Source organism: Monomorium pharaonis, chromosome 6, assembly GCF_013373865.1.
Source record: "Monomorium pharaonis isolate MP-MQ-018 chromosome 6, ASM1337386v2, whole genome shotgun sequence".
Lineage (NCBI taxonomy): Eukaryota > Metazoa > Arthropoda > Insecta > Hymenoptera > Formicidae > Monomorium > Monomorium pharaonis.
This window is the reverse complement of record NC_050472.1, coordinates 14922883-14947454: the sequence shown is the minus strand read 5'-3', so window position 1 is coordinate 14947454 and position 24572 is coordinate 14922883. Positions and strand designations below refer to the sequence as shown.

General features: G+C 43.2%; 1 protein-coding gene across 5 annotated transcripts in view; it reads right to left on the bottom strand.

The window, feature by feature from the left end:
- Positions 1 to 24572, bottom strand: part of LOC105838954 (putative phosphatidate phosphatase) — a 240593-nt gene that overhangs the window by 12760 nt on the left and 203261 nt on the right. For 3 of the 5 annotated variants that reach the window (XM_036288455.1, XM_036288453.1, XM_036288458.1), the window contains 3 exons: positions 23305 to 23407; positions 22813 to 22915; positions 20105 to 22701 (listed from right to left, as the gene is read on the bottom strand). The exons of 1 other annotated variant lie outside the window; for it this stretch is intronic. In XM_036288455.1, the coding sequence (XP_036144348.1) occupies positions 22617 to 22701; positions 22813 to 22915; positions 23305 to 23407 (291 nt within the window). In that variant the 3' untranslated portion in view covers positions 20105 to 22616. Of the gene's footprint in view, positions 1 to 20100; positions 23196 to 23304; positions 23408 to 24572 lie in introns of those variants that run through there. One more of the 5 variants, XM_036288454.1, reaches the window with a different exon arrangement.

The window sequence follows — 24572 nt, the reverse complement described above, 5'->3', positions numbered from 1 at the left end:
GCAACTTAAATGGTGTGCAATTGAACGTTGTGGAATTGAACGATGTGCAATGTTTCGTGTCTAATAGCACGGTAAGCAATTGCAACGTGTCCAATTGAACGGTGTCCAATCGAACTGTATCTAAACAAACTGTGCGCAATTGAACGGTGTGCAATGTTTCGTGTCTAGTAGCACGGTAGGCAATTGCAACGTGTTCAATTGTACTGTGCGCAAATGAAGGCCTCTCTTATTTATCATGTTCCGTTAAAAAGTTACACTCGATCAAAAACAGCCAAAATAGCGTTTTTTGAGGGTTGTAACTGCTTATATCTTTGAAACTAGAGCCAATGAACAATTTTCACGAACATATTCGGATTCAGCGCACCCAAGTTAGTAAAGATTGACTGATTTTGTTTTTGAAGCAGAAAATGTGTCCAAATTTGTTGACCAGTGTAATTAATGTTAAGTTTATAGTTAACTTTGAAATTGACATATAATAATTAAATAATAACCGGTTAACGTAAAAATTATTCAAAAAGTTTATGTTGTAGGTATTATTACAGAGAATTATTAACGTCAGTAATTAGTCACTAATAAAACCTTATTAATACGTCGTATAATAATGAATTAACTGACGTTATTAATTAGTCAAGAATATGATGTCGGAAATGCTTTGTAGGATGGATAAATGATTGACGTAATTAATAGGTTAAAAAATGTTACTATTGCGTTTTAATTTGGTAACATGACGTTCACGACCTCAAATGACGAATTATTGACGTCCAGTGGACGACACTTTGCTACCTGGGTACATAAAACGAAAATTCTTTAAGAATTAACATCACAGTAAATTTTTGGAAAAATCGAATTTTTTTCCAAAGGAGGTGAACGTCAATGTAGAAAATCAATTGTATGGCGCAAGTATTGCAGATTAAAGGTAAATAAAAAAATTTTACATCAACTAAAACTTTAATTGCGGAGTAGTTAAGACTAGACCGGTTCTAACCCAGGTGCTCCGAGGGGGGAGCGGGTGTGCGGGGGGAACTTGTAGACGCGCGGGGGCATGACGTCACGCGGATCGGGGGTCTCGCGGTGCGGGAATTGCTGACGCGGGATTTTCGGGTCCGCGGCCGCGGTGCGGGAATCGCTGACGCATGATTTTCGGGTCCGCGACCGTAGAGGGGGAATCGGGATCCGCGACCGCCGCCGCCGCCGCCGCCGCCGTCCGCCACCGTCCACCGTCGCGGTACTCGCGCTCTCCCTTTATTGCGAATCTCTCTCTCTCACCCGTACGCGATCTCTTTCAGCAGCCATCGCCGCGGTGCTCTTACCACCGGGATCGCGTTTCACAGACACGTTCCACAGCTGTGGCCGTCACCGTGGAACGGTTGAGTGAAAGAGCATATACGAATATGAGAGAAAGAGAGTGAGAACAGTATGTGTGAGAGTTAGAGCGAGAGCGAGAAATTACATTGCATACAATGGTATTGAACTGCTATCAAACCGCATCATACAGATAAAGAACCGTTATCAAACTATTTTATACAGCTGCCGAATCATGGTTGAACCGCTATCGAACCACATCATACAGCTATCGAACCACTATTGAACCGTTATCAAACCGTATCATACAGCTATCGATCCGCTATGTAACCACTATCAAACTGCATCATACAGCTATTTAACTGCATTGTACAGCTATTTAACCGTTATCAAACTGAATCATACAGCTATCAAACTGCATTGTACAGCTATCGAACCACTATTGAACCGTTATCAAACCGTATCATACAACTATCGATCCACTATTGAACCGCTATGTAACCACTATCAAACTGCATCATACAGCTATCAAACTGCATTGTACAGCTATTTAACCGTTATCAAACTGAATCATACAGCTATCAAACTGCATTGTACAGCTATCAAACTGCATCATACAGCTATCAAACCGTATCATACAGCTATCGATCCGCTATTGAACCGCTATGTAACTACTATCAAACTGCATCATACAGCTATCAAACTGCATTGTACAGCTATTTAACCGTTATCAAACTGCATCATACAGCTATCAAACCGTATCATACAGCTATCGATCCGCTATTGAACCGCTATTTAACCACTATCAAACTGCATCATACAGCTATCAAACTGCATTGTACAGCTATCAAACTGCATCATACAGCTATCGAACCGTATCGTACAGCTATCGAACCGTTATCAAACTGCATCATACATCTATATATCTTATATGTACAGGAAAAGGTAGAAATAAACATTTTATTGCGTTTTATTTTTCTTTATTTTAAAAAAATTTCGCAATTATTTTGGTGTTGCAACCACCAGTTATATATTTTAAATACATTTTGTAAAGCACAATTCTTAACATGTTTTTCACATCGTATAGTATTACTAACATCTAGATTATTTAAAGATTCAATGTCTTCGTAATCCGCATCCAATGTCTTGATATATATCCCATCATCGGTATCGAGTATGTTTATCAACCATTCTCGTTTCTGAAGTCCCTTAACGTATACGATAGTTTTTCTGTCATCATCTTCCGTATTACACACAGCAGATGTAATCAGACGTTTCGCCATGCTGTACGGTATCATCCCGTCTTTCCATTGCAATCCATGATGATATGCAATCAACCAAGAAGCGCAAGACTTGTCGGATTTTGTAAGAACACGCCATGGCATGGGGCTAGCAAAAATGTAATGCGTGAAAACGAATCCTTTTCTCAGTACCGCCACTTCCTTTACGATAAATTTTTTATCGACAATGAATCCTTGCAGATCCACAAATGTCGGTACGATTATTATGAGTAACTCTTCAAGACTATACTTTAATACCAAATATCTCAGTTTTTATTAGTTTGATGTTACATAATTTTGCGCACTACGTTGGACAACGGACAATATTCAATTATACGATCATGTAAAATGAGACAATAAGCGGTAGTATTCGCGGGAACATTTTCTTTGCAATCAAATTCTATGCGCACATCTACGGTAGCACTCTTGACGGATTCGTTTTGTCGCGAACAGTCAATGACCGCAAAAGGTCCTTTTTCCAGGAATGTGATTACGTTGAGTAGCGTTTCACACTCATATCCATAATAAGATTTACCAAAACGTCGATACATGTCATACAGAATTGCATATCTAGATTTACGAAAGTCTAAATTCATATCGTCAAACGGATAAAATTCAGAGTTTAGATAAAGTTTTACGTTGGTCAAATTACAGTCGTCAAAGATTGTAACATCTTGTGACATGATGTTTTTTCGACCAGTCTGCAATGCAAAGATAACGAAGCGCGGTTTCTCGAGTTGAATTGCAGTTTTAACAGCCCATGAATGTTTCGTCGTACTCTGCAGCAAAGGGTACTCATACAGATCCCAGGAGCGAAAACTCATACTTAGACATTGTCCACTCTCCAAAGCTCGCAGCAATGTTAATTTGTTGACTTCGTTTAACGTAACATGCGGCATTCGCCACTGCACTTTAAATAATTCAATTTCCGGTTGAGCCGTAGAATTTCCGACGATAGAATTGTTATCGTTGCGCGCTCGTATCAAGATCAATTCGTGACGAGCGTTAACAATCACGCGTTTGTAATCTTCGCAAAAGCCCAATAATACACTAAGCGGTACGCAAAAGTTGAAGTATCCTTCCGGTAGGTTATACGAAAATTCCCATCCTGCATTCTGCATAATTACTGCTTTGTCATATGACAACGATACATAGTTCTTGAGAGTGCTGGTTATTCCAACGTTTCTGTTGCGATCAATTTCCACGCCGTTGAGTTCATATCGAATTTTATCAAACATGAACGCCACGCAATTATTTCCGAGATTTATCTCATCTTTATCCTTATCGTCTTTCTTCTTCATCACCAATCTTCCTTCGACGTAGAGAAAACTTTCACATGGTAACGTGTATAAATTCTGCTGTTGTATGGGTATCCTTATTTCATCGCTGTATCCAAAAGTGGTGTTGGCGTACGGATTGTACGTATGAGTCTCAATCTTGACGATGCTGTCGTCAAAGATCGGCTCGTCTCCAATGTTCAAGATGTTAGACATCTTAGATATTTCGTACGACGAATCCCAATGATTTTAAAAATTCAACGTTTGACGCGGAGAGTTTCTTTTTATCAGACGATCGAATATTTTTAACTGTCGTACAATTTATGTCACACGGTCGAATATTCTTGATTGGTGTAAAAATTGTGTCCTTCACTTGCTCATTCAACACGAGCATCTCACGTTATCGTCTTCGTACGTGTAATCTAACGGTAATCTCCTCTCCGCGAAAATCGAGTAATTGACCGTTCTGATCCACAATGCGAATCGTCAAATCAGTAATGCTCCGTGCGACGATTGGAAGGTAAATGATCTGTGCAGGTGTTTCCGATATCTTATATCCTGGTGGCACCCTCGGTGAAAATTCGTGTATCGTGTGTACACACTTGTCGTTGCTGTACGCACCTGCAGTCACGTTACATTCTATGCGAATAATATTTACGTTTATGATATTTATAGGTGCATCCGATTCATGCCACAATCGCGATTCAAGAATACGACGCGATGAAAATCCCAACAGCGATCCGATGTTGTTAGATTTAATGAAATTTATCCGATAAGCACACATAATCTCGCTCTTCATTGTATTATTGTTAGCACGAATCACCAGCGGATATTCGCTCTCGTCTTCATTTTCTTTGCGAAACGTCCTCTTTCCCGCAACATCGAGATGAAATTGTAAAATTGCGCGTTTCAAATATCTATCTATATCACGCAATTCATACGATCCTTCCGGAATCATAATTTCCTTGTCGTCTTTGTCATAGTAAAATTTGTTATTCGATGAATTTACATTAGGTATGGTATAATATGTTTCAAAATCTGTGAGGCCGAGCTCGTAATCGCCATCGCTCAAATCTACGGCTGGAAAATAGCTTACCGCGAGGATGCTACTCTTGCCGGTTAGCGTAAACGTCAGTGACATATTGAAACGAATACTGAGTTAAATTGCACAATGTTAGCCTTTAAATTGATTATTAACTGTTTGGAGAAAACGCAAACACAGTTGACCGCAGTTGCTTTGATCGTAACGTTGGTATGGCGTGTGATTGTACTCGATCCGCTTTACATCTAAATATTGCACCAGTTCTTTCGGCGGTCTAAGATTGCCGAAACTATCAAAGTATATAGCGCGATCTCCCCTCTTTGCGTATGCCACCCAGTGTGTACCCGATTCTTCAGCATTATCTAAATTTACAATACCACTCTCGTTTCGATATGCTCCAGCCGTTGGTAATGCCGTACGCATAAAAATTCCTCTAAAGTATGGAATGCGCATACGTTTTGCTAGCTGTAATAATTGTATGTTGGTAGTTACACCTTTCGGCATTTTTAACGTCTTTTTGACGTTTTCTTTTCTTTTCATCAAAACTCCTTGTCCACGTTTGTATGAAGCGAGATAAACTCCATGACCTTCCATGACGTGATTATGACGTTTCAATTCTTTCAGCTCACGCTGCGCTGCCTTGTTATCATTCACAACTTCCGCAACTCCCGCCGCTCCGCCGACCAACGACCCGAGAACTCCCAATAGCGGTAGAATGGGTAAAACACCTCCGCGTTTCGCTTCCCGGAAGTATTCGTTTACTCGTTCTTTTCTTCTTATCTCTTTTTTTCTTTTTATCTCTTTTTTTCTTTTTCAATCTCATACCGATTTTCATCTTAGTCTTCATAGCTGCCCAAACGGTTGCTGCAGCAGCTCTTTCTCCAAAAGTCGAATCGTTCGCTGTAATGCGTTTTCGCGCTTCCGCAGCGAGTATATTGTCAGCTGCGTGTCTGTCGGTGAGTTCGTTGCTCCGGGAGTACGCAATGTCGTGTTTGCGACACGCCACGTCCAACGGATTAATACCCCGTTCGCCTCTGGCCAATCGCTTTTTCAGCCTAGTACCCGGACCGCAAAATTGATATCCAGGTATATGCAGTTCAAAAGGAAGCGCATTTGTCGCACGATTTAACAAGCCGCAACCTACCGCTGGTATTCGCGACAATTCTTTATCAACGGTGCGGGGCCGTCGATGTGCTTCTGCTGCCACGATTGATTATAATGCTCGTAACAACGACGATAGCTTTGAACCTCTGGATCAGTCTTTATATGTTCCGGAAGCCTTTCCACACGTGTTCGATATAGTTGTCACACACGCGTAGCAAAATAGGTTTCGATACGAATTCTAACTGTTCGGCGCTCAAATCGAGTATATCAGAGGGATGTGACAATATGAGAAACATTTTACATACTGAGCAATTTTGCTCGGCGCGTCTCTATAAATAGATCGGTCTTAATATAATTTTTATCAGTTCTTATGAGAGGGGAAAAATATGCGGTTGGTACAACATTCACCAGCGATCAAAATAACAAATTTCGATGACAGGATAATATCCGAATGAAAGATACGGAGACATGGAAACATGTTGCCGAGTTCTATACGCAGTATAATTTGCGGTCCGTCAAATTGTGGCAAGACAAACGTATTAATAAGCTTGTTGGAAAGTCCGCATGGAGTACGTTTTGAGAATGTGTATGTGTACTCGAAATCATTACAACAACCGAAATATCGATATTTGGAAAATTTATTGACACCGATTAAAGAAGTTAGTTATTTTGCATTCTCCAATAACTGTGATGTCATTCAGCCGAGTGAAGCGCTTCCGAATTCCATTTTTATCTTTGATGACGTGGCGTGTGATAAGCAAGATACGATAAGAGACTACTTTGCAATGGGGCGACACGTGGACGTCGACTGCTTCTATCTCTGTCAGACGTATGCAAAGATACCGAAACATCTTATACGCGACAATGCGAATTTGCTAATTTTATTCAAGCAGGATGGTACTAATCTAAAACATGCGTACAACGATCATGTAAATACCGATATGTCTTACGAGGATTTTAGCAATTTACGTCATACTTGTTGGCAACAAAGGTATGGATTTTTAGTGATAGATAAGGATAGTGCGCTCGCTAATGGACGGTATCGAAAAGGATTTAATGACTTCGCAATACCATAAAGCAGTTAGTTGTTTTCGATACGTTGACTAAGTAGCGTTTCTCACCATGGATAACACAGATAACAGTATGAATCGTGAGAAGATTGTGAAAGAGATTGCGAAAACGAGTGATTCAATTCGCAAAAAATATCGCGCTTTGAAAGCGGGTAAAGTGCAAGAAGAGATGGCGTTGGAGAGACACTTTAAGCCCATTGTCGAACCATTAAAACAGATTGTTGAAAACACCGTTGGTGATGTATCAGATCCGATTAAGAATGAAACGTTCTTTTCGGAGGAAGATGAATATGCAGAACCAAAACCGAAACGAAAGCGATTAAACGCTTCGTTTAACAATTCTATAATGACCTCTACTCCTGTTAAAAAAATGAGACGATCAAAAACTGTACCAACTAATTTGAATGAAACATCGCAAATATTACATGATAGTGATTTATCGTACAGTCATGTACCTTCTGTCGAAGACGTTTTTGAAATCGCAGCCAATGAACCGCTTGTGACATCTATTTGACAACAGTTGGCAACGCAAGAAGAACGTGAAAAGTTGCACGCACACTATGGTCCATTAGGTCAAAAATATATGGGAGCTGTTCTGAGTGGTAAAAAACCAGTCATAATAGATACTGTTTATGGAGTTTATTTCTCCGACTTTGGAACGATGCTCGGCGATAAACGCGTCGACATACATAAGAATGACAGCATAGTCATAGATGGTAAAATATATGTGGGAACGCCTGGTCTGTACGAATTAATTTTCATGAAAATGCCCAACATGTACACGAATAATGACCTGCAGAATTATAAAAACATTCTATTGGCAACAAATGCATATAGACGCGGGCATATTGCACATAATCAAGTAATAGGCAACAAAGGGTCTAAATATAAAAATATAATTGCGCCCTTAGTAACAGACGTAAAAGTTGGACAAGGTATACCGAGCGCTATTACATTAAATGATAACAAGATCGATTATGTTCATTGGGATGATCCCAACGAGCTTGTGGATCGCCTTCGATTGCTCGAGGCCTCACACCAGGCAGGGCACAATGCTCACGACAACGAGATTCTATCAATTATTGAAGAACTTCGCGAGGCTGGTCTTATTATAAATTAAAACTGCATGAAACAAACCATTTAGTCAACATCGAAATGTCAATCAACAAGTTTGGAACATCGCTTGGAAGAGGTGGTGCGGAACCATACTATCAATGGAGTGGATTAGTCAGAAATTACGTGCGCGATAACGCTCTTTGCATGACTGCCACTGATTTTGATGCAAAGTCGCGAAAAATTCGACGTGTAGCGCTGCCTGTAGACGATACTGATGCAACCAATAAACGATACGTGCAGCAGACCGTGAAAATTTTAAAGGATCGACAGGATGAAATCGAGAGGAAGATTGAGACACTCCAAAGTAGAGTAGAAATTACAGCTCATATGCTAAACGAGTTTCAAAGGCAGCTCGACGCGGTGACTCATCGTGCAGAGTAAAAAAGTCGATACATCGAATATATGTGTCATTTACATATTATACTCCAAACATGTCTGAGAAACAATTGCTGGTTGAGGAGTTGCATGCTCCGGCGAGAAGAAATTTTCCTCGAAGACATGTTCGCGGATATGATGACCTGTGGCAGGCGGATGTGGTTGAGATGCGTCCTTACACGCGATTTAACCGAGGTTATCACTCACCGTTATCGACGTGCTGAGCGAGCATGCATGGGCTGTGCCGCTTAAGGCCAAGAGTGGTAGCGTAGTTGCTATTGCAATTGCAAAGATAATTCGGAAAGATGAAAGATGTCCAAAAAATTTGCAAACAGACAAAGGAAAGGAATTTTATAACGCAAACGTGCAGAAACTATTAAAAAAACATGATATTAATCATTATTCTACGTACTCCATAATGAAAGCATCAGTTGTCGAACGCTTTAAGCGCACATTAAAAAACGTTATGTGGAAACAATTTACACTCAATGGAAATTATAGATGGATCGATTTGCTGCCACGTCTTGTATCAGAATACAACGCACGAAAACATCGAATTATCGGCATGCGACCCATCGATGTTACGCCTGCAATCGCTAAAAAACTCTTAACCACGGTGTACAGTCACGTAAAAATTGCAGCACACGCACGATTTAAAGTAGGTGACTCGGTGCGCGTCAGCAAATTTAAAACTGTTTTTGAGAAGGGCTATACACCAAATTGGACTACGGAGATATTTAAAATCATCAAAGTACAGCGTACCAATCCTGTGACATATCTACTGGAGGATTCCTGTGGAAAACCTATTGCTGGAGGATTCTTCGAATATGAGCTGCAGCGTGCTGCAAATCCTGACGTGTATCTTGTTGAAAAAATATTACGCAGAAAAGGAGATGAGGTTTATGTCAAGTGGCTGGGATTCGATGGATCACATAATGCATGGATACATAAAGACAATGTTATTTAATCCATATAAAAATTGTTTTTATTATATTTACATAAAAGTACAATGTAACCGTATAAACATAAAATATATTATTAATTTTATATTATGCGAGATTTCTTTATCATCCTTCCATCATCCTTAATGCGTTCTTATTAATACTTTTAGATAAAAATACAAATAAAATTATAATGTAAAACTATAAAATGTGTATATAGTAAAATATAAAATATTATAGCGGTATTCGATAATGCCCCCACGGTAACGTTTCAACTAAATCGGGTATAAGGTATCTCTTATCGTCGTACGGACTCAAAGCAATTTTTGTTTCGGATACCGTATATACTTCATGCATCTTGGATCTTATGTATGATTGGCGGCGCGTCATCTCGATCTCATCTCTCAAACACTGGGTGTAATCATCGAACGTTATTGTTCGCGCTACTACACTATTCTTGACACCTTTCGCCTTTTTCGTATCCTTCTTTCCATCCACCTTCAACGCATACATCTTTGCTCTAAGTCCAACAAACTCAGTCATTATCATACCATTGTTCTCATCTTTCATTAGACCCGAAACTTTTTTATTCTCGAGAGGCATACCGTATGTGTTGTCGACCGGATAATCATTCGTGTCAAACCTAGCGATATCGCGTTTCATCGTCTCGTAAATATCCTCACACTCGACGAGATATATGAGACTGTCGGTGTCGGTGTACATGACTCTACATTTGTCACGATATAGAGGTAACATGTACTCGTGGTGAAATTCATATAGACACGTCTTAGAAATATCTAAGATACACATACCTACGTAAATCGGTTTATATAATTTTACCTCGAGTTTTTTAAGTTCAACGGCGATTAAATTTTCCGCAAAAACACTTCGACTATGAAAATTTGGTTTTGTGATCATTGCCTCCGCACCATACCGCCCCGCCCATTTCGTCAACAACTTAACGTCAACATGATTGCGTACATTCTCCATGGTTTTACCAAACACCGCATTATTAATTAATTTATACAAATTTTTTTCGAAATCATTTTTAGCGATGGTTCGGAATTGTGTGTTTAACTCTATGTATTTACAGAGCCATGGAGATTGTGCGAATTGTAATATACGGTGTATCTTCGCGATATGAAGACCGTGACGCGTGCACTGCTGCAGGTTGCGGTAGTGGATGACGTAACGTTTCTTATCATACAAGGTCGCTAAAAGTTTATATTCACGCTTGCCTGGTGGTTTATCGCGTGTCGGGCAGAAAGGTAGGTCAGTGTGCTCATCGTGAAGGTCTCGGGAATACTCGAGATCAACTTCGAGAATGTATCCCGTTGGTGAATCAGGAGCAATCGCACACACGTCAAAATTTGAGACATCTTTGACCCATTGAAATTCTCCATAGGGCAACGGTTGACACATTGCCCATCCGTACAAGTTATTGACGTCAAAGTACATAAGATATGAGGATGGTTTCAATGGGTCGTACGTCTGCATGTACTTGTTATTGGCTCGCGCATGTCTGCCTGAACATTGACTGAGACCACCGCGTATACCGCGTTCTATAAACATTACCATGTCAATGTCAGTAAGCAGTTCGAAAGTGATGTTGGTGTATTTTAACATAGCATCCCACGTGGAGAGTGTAATATCCGGGGAGAGTGTAATAATGTGCGGGATCGAGGCCATAACTTTCTAAGCATTTATCGCGGAAATTTTCAAAAATATCAGCTAACAATAACACATCCGTTTTCAAATATAGATCGCTGTATTCACCCAACGTTCGAACGGAGAATCGCTTCCAGACATTCTCGGCGTGCGTGTAATCACTCTCGGATACAGTATCACCGGTCAGGGAACTGAAAAATAATTCGCGCGGCGGTAAACATATGTCCTGCAGCTTGTCCACGCAATCCACGTACTCGTACGGAAATACACCTTTTCTTGTCAATAAATCGAAATCCTCGTCAGACAAGTGTAAAAATTTGGAACGTACAATTTTTAATTTTTCTTTACTTAGAAACGATGCCAATTTTTCGAGACTAGTATTTAAAAATTTATATGAATCTATAAACCGTAGTTTTATGTAATTGTGTGGATATAATTTATCGGCTGTGTCTATGACATGTTTTGTGAAAGAAATGTACTTTTCTTTCGTGATGGGGAGTATGTCGGTCTTCCCTTTGAACGCAGTGGCTATTTCCTTAATAATGAAATGTGAATCGTATCCAGATAAATTATGAAAAATAATTGGCATATATGATACATTTCGATAATTTAGATTACAAAGAGAATGTGTTGGACCGCGGTAACGACCGGTCAGGTGACAATGATCGCGCACCCGCGTATCGTCTGGCGCAAACGGCTTATCACAGATATGACACCGCGTCGCACTACGGTATGCCTCCAATTGTTCCTTCGATAACGTTTCCATGGGGACATTAGTGGATAAACGAGTTTTAACATTATGCGCTAATTCTTCAATTTGTTTCGTGAACCACGCGATGCAATCTTTATCGCGACGAAACCTATACGTAGATAACGCGTCGTCGTACGAGCATCGCACGTAGTATCCGATGCTGAATACTTCGTGTTGTTGATATGTGTACGACGCTTGTTCTGCATTGTGTTGTGTCTTCCGCAGCACACACTCGAGGTCTGCGTAGACGATAAAGGGCACTCGTTCCTTGTGGTTTACGTTCTGAAAATTTAACTATTTGTTGTCTTCAGCGGGCAGTGTGATGGCACAGTCGTTCATCGTCTGGCAGTCCACATCATGTAATTGCAGCCTCTCGTATGATGAAAAATAATTCAAGCACCTGTAAAAAATAATGGAAATATTTTTAATTACTTTTTTGCTAGATCATGTGAATTTTTAATATATTATACATACCGATCGCAAATGTATTTCTTGTGCTCCTTTTTACTTAGTTGGGAGCTGACGAGGCGGGACAGATTTCTTATCCAAGCAAAGTGACCTACGCCGCCTTCGCGCAGATTTTGCAAATATAATAAATTGATGTGTTTCTCTTTCTTGTCGTTGGAGAGCCGCAGCGGAAGAATCTTTAGCATCGCCATTTCCTTTTTGATCCCGTAGACGTTGATCAATACATTGTTAAGACTCTCAAATTTTCCTATATCCTTTAGTGTAACGGGAAACGCAATGTCGTCAAACTTTAGAACTGTTGCATAATGTGGATACGATGACTCTCTATCACTATGTCTTTCGACAGGGTGTAGCGCGGCAACCACTGACCACGCGAAGCATGCATTGTCCTTTGAATTAATGTTCACTACCGCACGTTTCGTCATTATTTCTCGCGGCAAAGTCATGTAACATCCCGCATGTAAAGGATTGTACTTGTTTATATTTAGAGTCAAATTGAGAATTCGCGACAGCGCCCACCCGCTATCACGTTCTTGAAACTCTTCGAGTGATGCTAATGTGGGCTCGATAACGCGTCGCTCATACCACTCGTCCAAATCTGACGTTTGAAATAGTTCACAATTTTTAATGTTTATACTTTTGTTTGCACGTTTATCACCCGTTACAAACACACCATTAAACGCAGTGTTCACTTTCACACTATTGTGTTTTTCTAGAGCGTCCCACACTCGCTCAAGCACTATACCACCTGCATCTTCTAAAAACGTTCGCGGTTCGATATAGTTTGTATTTATCACTACACCTGTCTGAATGCGATTCTCGAACGCTGCATCTATCTCTCGCCACACGAGTCTGTCCGCGTTATTACTAGTGCTCGCGTAATTACCGCCTACATGTACAAAACGTCTTTGTAATAACGTTTTTTCACTCTCGAGTCGCGCGATCCTCGCAACCAACGATTGTCTCTGTCCGACGGCAAGCCGAGGACGCTTGACGCGGCTATGTTCCTCAAGCTGTTGTATAAATTCATCGCATCGCTGCAACCACATGAAACACTCGCCCAAGTTAGCGACTCCATTTACTTGCTGTAACAGCTCGCGTTCCATTTGCTCGAAATGTTCCATGTTTTTTTTTTTTATAATGTTTTTGACACTTTTTAGCAATCACAGTTTCGCGTCGCGTTCGGATCATCAAATGTGACACCATGTGCTTCCCGACCAGTTATCACTCGTCACTCAAATCACTTTCGCGTCGCGTTCGAATCATCAAATGTGATACCATGCGCTTTCCGACCAGTTATACATATATTCTCATCATTTCTTTGTTTTAACTGAAGCACTGTCATATCAGCATTAGTACATCTGCGCTTTTGCAAGATTTGCATTCTTCGAATGCACGATTTTGAATGATCTCATCAGAAGATAAGACAAATGATTTATGTACGTGCCTAAAACATATTTTGTCACAGCAGCCACACATCAGCGCTTTTGCAAGATTCTTCGAATGATCTCATCAGAAAATATGTATCAAATAATTTGTGTACGTACCTAAAGTATATTTTTACATCACAGCTGCCATACATCGGCGCTGACTTTTGCAAAATTTGCATTCTTTGAATGTATGATTTTCTAAATGATCTCATCAAAAATATGAAGACTATGGGATTTGTTCCCACTACTCTTATTGAGGTATGTGGAGGGGTGTACAGTATAAAAAGAGTTAAAGCATCGGTACCCGTTTGTTATCGGATAGCAAAGGCTTCTGAAACGTTACTGCAATCGGTGAACTTCTCGAGGATGAACTATTACGTTCCGATCCAGCAAAATGAAGCGTGTGATAAACCGTAAGTATTTTTAATTTTTAAATTTTTTCTTTTATATTTCCTTCTACATTTATTCACACTTTTATTTCTAATTCCCTGTATTCTTTTTACAGAACATTATCGCAGCCGCGCTATATTCCGCGCATCTTGGGAAGGAGATATGCTTTGACTGCTACAGCATATAAATATTTGGACATCGGAATCAGGGTGGAATCTATGCCCTGTGTAGAATTATTGATTGGTGACAACCGAAGTCGCATAGGTCACCTACACCTGACTTATGCAATATGGAAAACGTTCATCGAAAGACGTGCGGATATTGTGCAACTCATGCAGGCAGCTGTACCTTCTTCAAGAATTTCGATTCATGATCTAGTTATAGATCTCGTAAATATACGTAAAAAAAATATTGTAAAGTTAACATTATATAATACTAGTATGTATATGAAACCATCAACCATACAATTCTTATTAGAACTGGAAGATTGTGTTGAACAAGTATGCTACCAATTGCATCAAAATATTTATACTGTTGGTGAAAAATGTAAACAATTTGTTACTATTTTACGTCAAAATCATGTCACTAATAAAAGTGATACTGTAAAGATATTACATGAAAGATATGATAAGACGTGTCTCGTAGATTGCGAGTTATTGGCTTATGCATCCGACAATATTGTATATGATGCTTTACAAAACGAATAAATGAAAAAAGTGTCATTGTAGATTGTGAACTTATGCATCAGACAAATATTGTATATGATACGTTATGAAATAAATAAATGAAAAAATTCATAAATAATTATTCTAACTTATTTTCTCTCTGTCCTATTCCTTTGCGGTATAATGGCGTGCGGAACTTGGTAGGAGGTACATAGATAAGATGGGTGGGAACGTATATATCTGACTGCGTATGAAAGAACGAATGAAAGAGAAAGAGAGAATGATAAGACTACATGGTTCAAGATATCATGTACGGGTGAGAGAGACAGATTCACAATAGAGGGAGAGGGCAAGCACCGCGGTGATGGCTGCTGAAAGATATCGCGTACGGGTGAGAGAGAGATTCGCAATAGAGGGAGAGCGCGAGTACCGCGACGGTGGACGGTGGCGGACGGTGGCGGACGGCGGCGGCGGCGGCGGCGGCGGTCGCGGACCCCGATTCCCCCTCTACGGTCGCGGACCCGAAAATCATGCGTCAACGATTCCCGCACCGCGGCCGCGGACCCGAAAATCCCGCGTCAGCAATTCCCGCACCGCGAGACCCCCGATCCGCGTGACGTCATGCCCCCGCGCGTCTACAAGTTCCTCCGCACACCCGCTCCCCCCTCGGAGCACCTGGGTTAGAACCGGTCTAGTCTTAACTACTGCGGTTTTTTAAAAACATATTTTTTCAATCGGCCGGAAACATAATGTTCGAGATCGATACGTGGCATGATTATAGATGGCCCATCGCGCGGTTATATTGCCTGAGAATCCGTATGTGCGAAAATAAAAGTCACAAGCGATACATCTAAAGAGAGGTAAACGGCCTTGTTTGCTTTTCTTGCAGCTGACTTGCCGCTATTCAGAAGCGTTTTTCCCGGTTTTCCAAAACAGCTTTATTATTATTTGCAATTTCAAACTCAAAGGGGGACTTCCCGGGAGGACACCCGTGTAACCGGCGCGGCTTTCCGTTGCGAGTATCTCAGCAGCTTGGATCGCTCTCTGATATTTCGGCCTTTTCGTGATTTTCCCACCGTTGTGCCGCAATTTATCGCGCTTTTAACCGCGTGTCCGATCGACGCTATCGATTGTATTGAGTGACTTTGCACAATAAATTATTGTGTCTAGAAATTGTGGATTGAGATTGCTTCCTCTACCTTCACCCGCTTCTCGACCCTTTCCTCTCTCCCGCACATCCAAGGTCGCTCGCAAGTCTCGCACATTTTTTGGTCCTTCGAGCCGGATTTATCGCAATAATGACATGCATCTGTGTTCCGCAAGAGAGTCGTCGAAATTGAAGAATGGAAACCGCAGGTGTGGTCCAGAGTCAGCGGGTGCTGTACGGATGCATAACGCGCGCCATGGACAATTTAAAAAAACTCGGCCAAGCAAACATTACGGCCGGCGCCGTTCAAGCCCAGCTAGCCGAGTTAGAAAAATGTTGGGCGACCTTCGAGAGCCAGCACAAGATCCTTCTCTCGCACCAGACAGCCCTTGCCGAGTGTTTCAAGAAGGATTTCGCCGCTATCGTTGAGGAAGCGTACTACCTCAACGCGGGCATCTTCCGCGATTGCGCCGGTCAACTCACCCGCGAGGCTCTCGCGGCGTCCCCGGCGATGAGCGTGGGGCGGCCGCCCCCGTAACCAATGGCGCGGAGGCCTCGCACCGTACATTACCACGCATCCAATTGCCGCACTTTTCCGGTCGGTACAACGAGTGGAGTTCCTTTCGGGATCTCTTCACCTCGATTGTCAGACAGGATGCCACGACCACCCCGGTGGAGAAACTTCATTATTTGAAGTCGTGCCTAAAGGGCAATGCTGAGCTCTTGATCCGTAATCTGTTGACTACTGCGGAAAATTTCGAGCGCGCCTGGAGTCTCCTAACATAGTGGTACGAGAACAAACGACTCCTGGTGCGCAGTTATCTGAGCCAATTCGCTGCGCTGCCGAAGTCAAAGGGTGAGTCGGCTGCCGAGCTGAACAATTTATGCAACCGCGTTCGGAATACCGTGGACTCGCTCGCGGGTGTTGGGCGACTTATTACGAGCTCGGAGGATTATTTCGTGTATTCGATCGTTGAGTTGCTCGATTCGCGATCGCGGCGGGAGAACGCGATAAATGACTCGACCCATCCCCCGTCGTACGCTGAACTGCAGCGGTTTCTCGACCGACGGTTGCAGACGCTTGAGGCTCTGCAGCCCGCAAAACCGGAGGCTTGGTCCTTCAAAGGAGGCTCGGCAATGGCCCGCCAGACGCAAACGCTGCACGTGCGGCAATAGGAGAACAAGCGCGCCCGCTGTTCTCTTTGTCGACAGGACCATTTTACAATGTCCTGCGACGCCTACAAGGCCAAGACCGCTACCGAGAGAAAGTTGTTAGTTGAAACGAAGAATTTGTGCCTGAACTACCTCGGGCGGCACAAGGTCGACGAGTGCACCTCAACAAAACGCGTGCGGCGAGCCACACATACGAACATGCACGACGCGTTTCGCCGGGCCGAGAACGTGACGGGGACGCACCTCGCGCGGCAGCCTCCGGAGAGGCCCGTCTCCGTCCTCCTCGCCACCGCGCACGTCCGCGTGGCCGACCGCTTCGGCCCGCTGCATACTGCCCGAGCTCTTATCGATCAGGGATCGGAGTCGTCGCTCGTTTCTGAACCGCTGGCGCAGCGACTGCGATTACCACGAGCGCAGGAGTCAGTCGCCATCTACGGCGTGGGAGGGGTCCGATCGTATCAGGTTCGGGGCCTCGTCGCCGTGCGGATCTTCCCCGCTGGAGGAAATTCATTGATCGTCTTGGCATTGGTCTTTCCTGCGACTTACGATTTACGAGGGCTCTGTTCGGGCGAGCTCAGGGACGTGGAGCCATCTGTGAGACTTCGAGCTCGCGGATCCTGACTACCTGGCCGCCGACTCTGTGGACCTTCTACTGGGAGTCAACATCCACACTTTCATTGTGCAGGATGGCCTTCGGAAGGGGAGAATCGGGGAGCCAGTAGCACAGCGTACGACACTGGGCTGGATTCTCTCTGGCCCGGCCGCGCTCTCCGACCGAGTCTCTACCTATACCTGCCGCATCGAGGAAGATCTGACGAAGTTCGTCCGCCACTTTTGGAGTCAGGAGGCGGCGCCGTCTTCGGCGCTGCCGCTCTCCGGAGAGGATCAGCGGTGTGAAGATCGGTTCCGGCGCTCATGCTCGTACCTCGGAAGGACGCTACATTATCCGCCTCCCCACCATCGAGCCGCTACCGGAGTTTTCTGTAACGCGCATCTCCGCGCTGCGCGTTCTTACAGGGGTGGAAAAGTGATTCGCTCGGGATGAACGCTTCCATCACCTGTACCTTAAATTCATGAAGCAATATCGCGAGCTCGGCCACATGCTTCCCGTCACTCGGAGTAACGATGCGGGCCGACCTATTTGCTACCTGCCTCACCATGGCGTCCTGAAAAAGACCGGCGCGACCAAGCTTCGGGTCGTGTTTAACGGCTCTACTCTCACTCCAACCGGACGCACCCTCAATCAGTGCTTAATGACCGGACTGAATCTGCTGCCCTCGCTGTCCGACGTTCTTCTGCGCTGGCGGCAACATGGCTACGTCCTTTGCACGAACGTAGAAAAGATGTACCGGCAGATACTTGTCTACGAGGGGGATCGTGACCTGCAGCAAATCATCTGGCGTGATACGGAGACGGAGGGCCTGACGGAGTATCGCCTGAGCACTGTGACTTAGGGCTCGCCTGCGCGCCCTTTCTAGCCATGCGCACTTTGAGACAGTTGGCGGACGATGAGCGGAAGCGCTATCCCCGCGGTGCCGCAATTTTGGAACGCAACGTATACATGGACGACGAGTGTCGCCACGCTTGAGGGCGCTTTGGCTCTGCGCTACCAGTTGTTCGACATTTGCGCGGCGGGTGGCTTCTCGTTGCGTAAGTGATCGGCCAACGACCACTCTCTGTTGGACGGGATCCCACTGGACCACCGGATGCATCCGGAAATCCGGGATTGGCGCCCCTAGGAGTCGCACTCGGCCCTCGGTCTTCAGTGGCACCCCAGGACAGATGACTTCTCGTTTACCACTCGACGGCTCACCGTGACGGTTCACGAAGTGATCGGTGCTGTCGCTCACCGCCCGGCTATTCAATCCCTTCGGATGGCTAGCTCCTGCGGTGGCGAGCTCCAAGATCTCGTTCCAGAGCACCTGGCTCCGGCAGCTGAGCTGGGACGATTCGTTGGATGAGACTTCCCTGCGTTTTTGGCGGCGATTTTAGGATGAGTTGCCGCTGCTCGAGACCGTCCGCGTGCCCCGCTAGCTCGGTGCGTTCGGGATATGGAGCTGCACGGCTTCGCCGATGCCTCCGAGCCCGCCTTTGCCGCTGTCGTCTATCTGCGGACGGCGGAAGGGGATGAGAGATAGCGAGTCACGTTGCTGAGTGCCAAAACCAGGGTCTCGCCGCACAGGACGGTCACTTTGGTCCATCTGGAGCTCTGCGCTGCTGCCCTGTTAGCGCGTCTCATCTGCAGGGGGGTGCTCGCCATTCATTGAGCCCCCCTGCATTGTTGGTCGGACTCCACCGTGACGCTGGGATGAATCCAAGGTCATCCTACGCGATGGAAGATTTACGTCGCAAATCGGGTGGCGGACATTCAAGCGGCGGCTCCGGACGCCCTATGGCGTCACGTTCCCGGCAGCGAAAATTCGGCAGACTGTGCTTCCAGGGGACTGCTGCCTGGCGAACTCGTGGAGCACGAGCTCTGGTGGCGTGGGCCTGCTTGGCTCCGCTCCGGGGCCTCCGTTTGGCCGATGTCTCCCGATCGCTTGGGGGCCGCCGAGGAGTTACCTGAAAAGCGGGCGCGGACGCATGCGGCTGTCCTGGCAGAGCCAGCACCCTGAGGAGCCCGCGGAGTTGCTGCGATTCTCCTCTCTAGCCCGGCTGCTGCGCGTGACCTGGTGCCGGCGGCGACGTGGAGTGGACTTCTCCGAGAGAGGGACCGTCGGGGGGGGGGGGAGCCTGACGGCTGCCGAGCTGGAGGAGTCAAGACTGTTGTTGATTCAACAAGTTCAAAGCCTGGCTTTCCGGGGCGACTTGGAGGCCATGCGGCGGGGCCAGAGTTAAAGGAAATGACGTACACATTGGCCAAGAGTGGATTTCATTTACTTTCTTTTTCCAATTAATTTATTTTTTCAATTCCTTTATTTTTTAAATTAATACATATCTTTTACGAACAGAAGAAATTACAGTTTAATCAGTTTTCAAGATAATTAATTTTTAAGATAAGACAGGATAATGTCTCGCGCCTAATGCAAAAAGAGACACGCGAGATCTAAGGAACGAGTCAAGCCGCTACATGTACGATTCTCGCGGCTGAGAGATTTAGAAAGCATCGGGTAGAGCTTGGAAGAGGGAGAGAGAGCTGCCTGCACTCTTCTGCTTCCCCGAAGCATGGACGAAGCGTGACGAAGCTGGCCGAGCGCCGGCAGCACACATACACGGCTCCTTTCGTATGTGCGTTGCCACCACTACAGCTTTGCGTCACACTGACTAGATGGCAGAGCATCAATTGTGGCAGCGCTGCCTCATACAGCTGCCGACAACCAGGGGTCGTGGACATCACGCGTACAAAGCGTTCATGGCCGTCTTCGTGTGCCTGAGCACTCACCTTTGAGGAAATGACGACTCTCCTGGCGCAGATCGAGGCCTGTCTCAACTCGCGGCCTCTCCAAGCACTGTCGGACGATTCGGAGGATCTCGCCGCGCTGACTCCTGATCACTTCCTGGTGGGGTCCGCGTTTACCGCGGTATCGGAACCTTCCCTCACCGACTTGTCAGCGAATCGCCTTACGAGATGGCAGCTTATACAACAAATGAGGGGGTGTTCCCACTTCTGGGAGCGTTGATCCCAGGAATATCTTTATTCGCTCTCGCAGCGGCCGAAATGGCATAAGAAGAAGCTCGAATTCGAGATCGGTCGATTGTGTCTCGTACGGCAGGAAAACACGCCGCCCTCGCGATGGCCGCTAGTACGGATTACGCACACGCACTCCGGAGCCGATGGATTAATACGAGTCGTTACCACAAAAATCACGGCCTCCTCATTCAAGCGACCTCATCAGAACAAAGGACCATGTTTGCTTTCTGCACCTTGATACCCGCAGGGCTAATAATCCTTTATGCATCGTGCGAGATATAACTTCCGCAATAAAATTTACTTATGATCGAATTTTCGCCAATGATTCTGGTAAGACGGGCGGGATGTTCGGGATCGATACGTGGCATGATTAGAGACGGCCCGTCGCGCGGTTATTATTTCCTGAGAATCCGTATGTGCGAAAATAATAGCACAAGCGATACATCTAAAGAAAGGTAAACGGTCTTGTTTGCTTCTCTTAATTCGACAGCTGACTTGTCGCTATTCGGAAGCGTCCTTCCCGGTGAATCTTTTCCAAAACAGCTTTATTATTATTTGCAATTTCAAACTCGAAAGAGGACTTCCCGGGAGGACGCCTGTGTAACCGGCGCGGCTTTCCGTTGTGAGTATCTCAGCAGCTCAGATCGCTCTCTAATATTTCGGCCTTCTTATGATTTTCTCGCCGCAATTTACCGCGCTTCTGACCGCGTGTCCGACCGACGCTACCGATTGTACTGAGTGACTTTGCACAATAAATTATTGTGTCTAGAAATTGTGGATTGAGATTGCTTCCTCCACCTTCACCTGCTTCTCAATCCTTTCCTTTCTTCCGCACATCCAAGGTCGCTCGCAAGCCTCGCACACATAATTTTAACAAATCATAATCGATCTACTTGAAACTGCAATTTCTCAGATACATTCTCTAAAGAAGTACATAAGAATTTTGTGATTTGTGGTAAATTTTTTTGTTATAAACAATTTTTTTGCGTGATTTTTTGCCAAGAAATACAATTTTTTTCAAACATGCATTATAAAAAACGGTATTTTAAACTTTTCCTACGTAGTTCTCTAGCCAATTTTTTATAGATTCAAAAAACCCTTGATTTTTTGTTCCAACTTAAAAAATACAAAAGTTACCTTTCCGGCCGCGGAGCACCTTTTGCAAGAAGTGGTTTTTGTTCAAGGATTGTAGCGCCGCTCTTTTGTAATAAAATAATGATAATTTTTTTACAAAGTATACTTTTTACAAAGTATTACTCTCCAACTCTAACAGCACACGGAGATTCTGAGAACGTTCTGAGAATATCGCAAACGTATATTGCGTATATTCTCAGAACAATCGCATTACGTACTGCGATTAACCAAGTACATTCTGAGAACGTTCGAATGTTCGCGGTACTTTCTCCCATAGAGTGTCTCTGCGAATGTCTATAGATTGACGCAATGATGAAAACGGGAAGACTTCAGTCGATCACTTATACATGCACACATTTACGCAGTGGGACGCGCGCGCTTACATATAGATTAGGATTAGGTTGGGGTTATTGCGCGTTCAAGATGACAAAGCTAGTCTGCTCGCCGAGCGATTAAATATGATTTTTTCTTATAGATCCAATCAATCACATATTCACTCGGCGAGCAGGCTAGCCGCTCTGTTAGTCTTCAACGCGTCCATTAATTTGACAATTTTACATTATAAATTTGTTTTTATTATAATGTGAATATAATACTTGGCAAAGCTTGTTTATAGCAAATATGACCCGGTGTGTCGCAAATATAATTTGATTTAAATCAGGTTATATCTTTTAGGTACTGCTCTCCTGTAGGCTCTTCCCGGGCAATACTGACACTGCACACCATGCGAGCTTTGCCTGTAACAGATATAAATTGTACAATTACAAGTTAATAAATTCAAATTATATCTTTAAAAAAATATGATAAAACTAAATTAATTTTAAGTTTATGTGTTGAATAAAGCATACCTGTCACGTAAACTTCTACAGCATAGAACCAGCAGTAGATTGTCAAATAACCAACAGCCAATCCAAATAATATAAAAAAATTGAACCGCAAAAGCAAGCACCTCTGAAAGCAAGTTTATGTATTGTTAATGTTATAAGACAGATGATTACAGTTGATTTCATATTAAAAAACAAATGGATATGTTATGGATAAAACCCGCATGATGTGTGCAGTGTTAGCATTGCACAACGTGACTTGGTAAAATTCATTTATAGCGAACATGGCCCTGTGTGTCGCAAATACATTTTTGTTTGAGTTAGGTTTGAGTTAGGTTATATCTTTCGGGTGCCCTCCTACAGACTCTTTCAGGGCAATACCGACAATGCACACCATGCGAGCTTCACTATAACAGATATAAATTGTACAATTATAAGTTAACAAATTCAAATTATATCTTTAAAAAAATATGACAAAACTAAATTAATTTTAAGTTTGTGTTGAATAAAGCATACCTGTCACGTAAATTTCTACAGCGTAGAACCAGCAGTAGATTGTCAAATAACCAGCGACCAATCCAAATAATATAAAGAAATTGAACCGCAAAAGCAAGCACCTCTGAAAGCAATTTTATGTATTGTTAATGTTATAAGACATAATTACCAATATAATAAGATTCGCGGGACGTTCCGGACATTCTCACAAGAATAATAACAAATACAACAAAGACGGTTGGTTGTATCAGTAACCTTCAAAAATATATAAGTTCAGACGAATATGCTGACCGTATCACTTCACGTTCGCGACACTACTTGAAAACTGTATATATATCAAATAAGATATTTAACACAAAACGTTTTAATTATTATAGTTTTACATCTTTTAGTATGAATAATACCTTTGCTAAATGCGGCTTTGTGATTAAAGATAACCTCTTAATCAGAAGTTTTACGAAGTTGTACAAAATATTAAAAAATATCGCATAATATATATTATGTAACAATTGTTTCGCTAACTTTATTTAATATTTTATGAAATAAAAGTTATAAAGAAAAATTACCTTATATATCAATCATGCTTCAATATAATTAATATATATCACCATGCGGGTCCGTAGAAAAGAGACTGGAACAGTGATGATTCGACGTATGCAGATATCATTAGTATACGTACCGTTTCCGTATCTTGAGTAAAACCTGAGTATGTACGCGCGCGATAGAAAGGCGTACGTATCATTTGCGTACATTGAGTACAACTTGAGAATGTACGCGCGCAGTAAAAAGCGATACATATCATTTCTGTACATTGAGTACAACCTGAGATTATATGCGCGCGAAAGAAACTCGAATAATACTGTAAAAGATATTATAGCAATGATCTCAACATTCTACGATGATCACAGTACATTGAGTATTAAAATGGGATGATACGTAGGATATCATGTGCTGTTAGGGAAAGTATACTTTTCTAAATAAAGATCTTTAAACAGATTTTCTACTTATTTTATTATATACTCATAAAAAATCGCCAAATTTCGACGATGTTATCCCTTAATTTACAAAGAAAGTCGGACAACTTTGTGTAAAAAAAATGCAATAATATACAAATTTCTATTATCTGTACCATACAAATGTTAATTAGAACTTTTTTTCTCAAATATCAAACAAATTTAGTGCGTCACGCGTGTTTCTTCGTGTTATTCTTGGTGTTACATAGAGATTTTGATTATTTTGGTTTTGATCATTTTGATTTTGAATTCCTTAAAAATAAAACCCAAAACGCA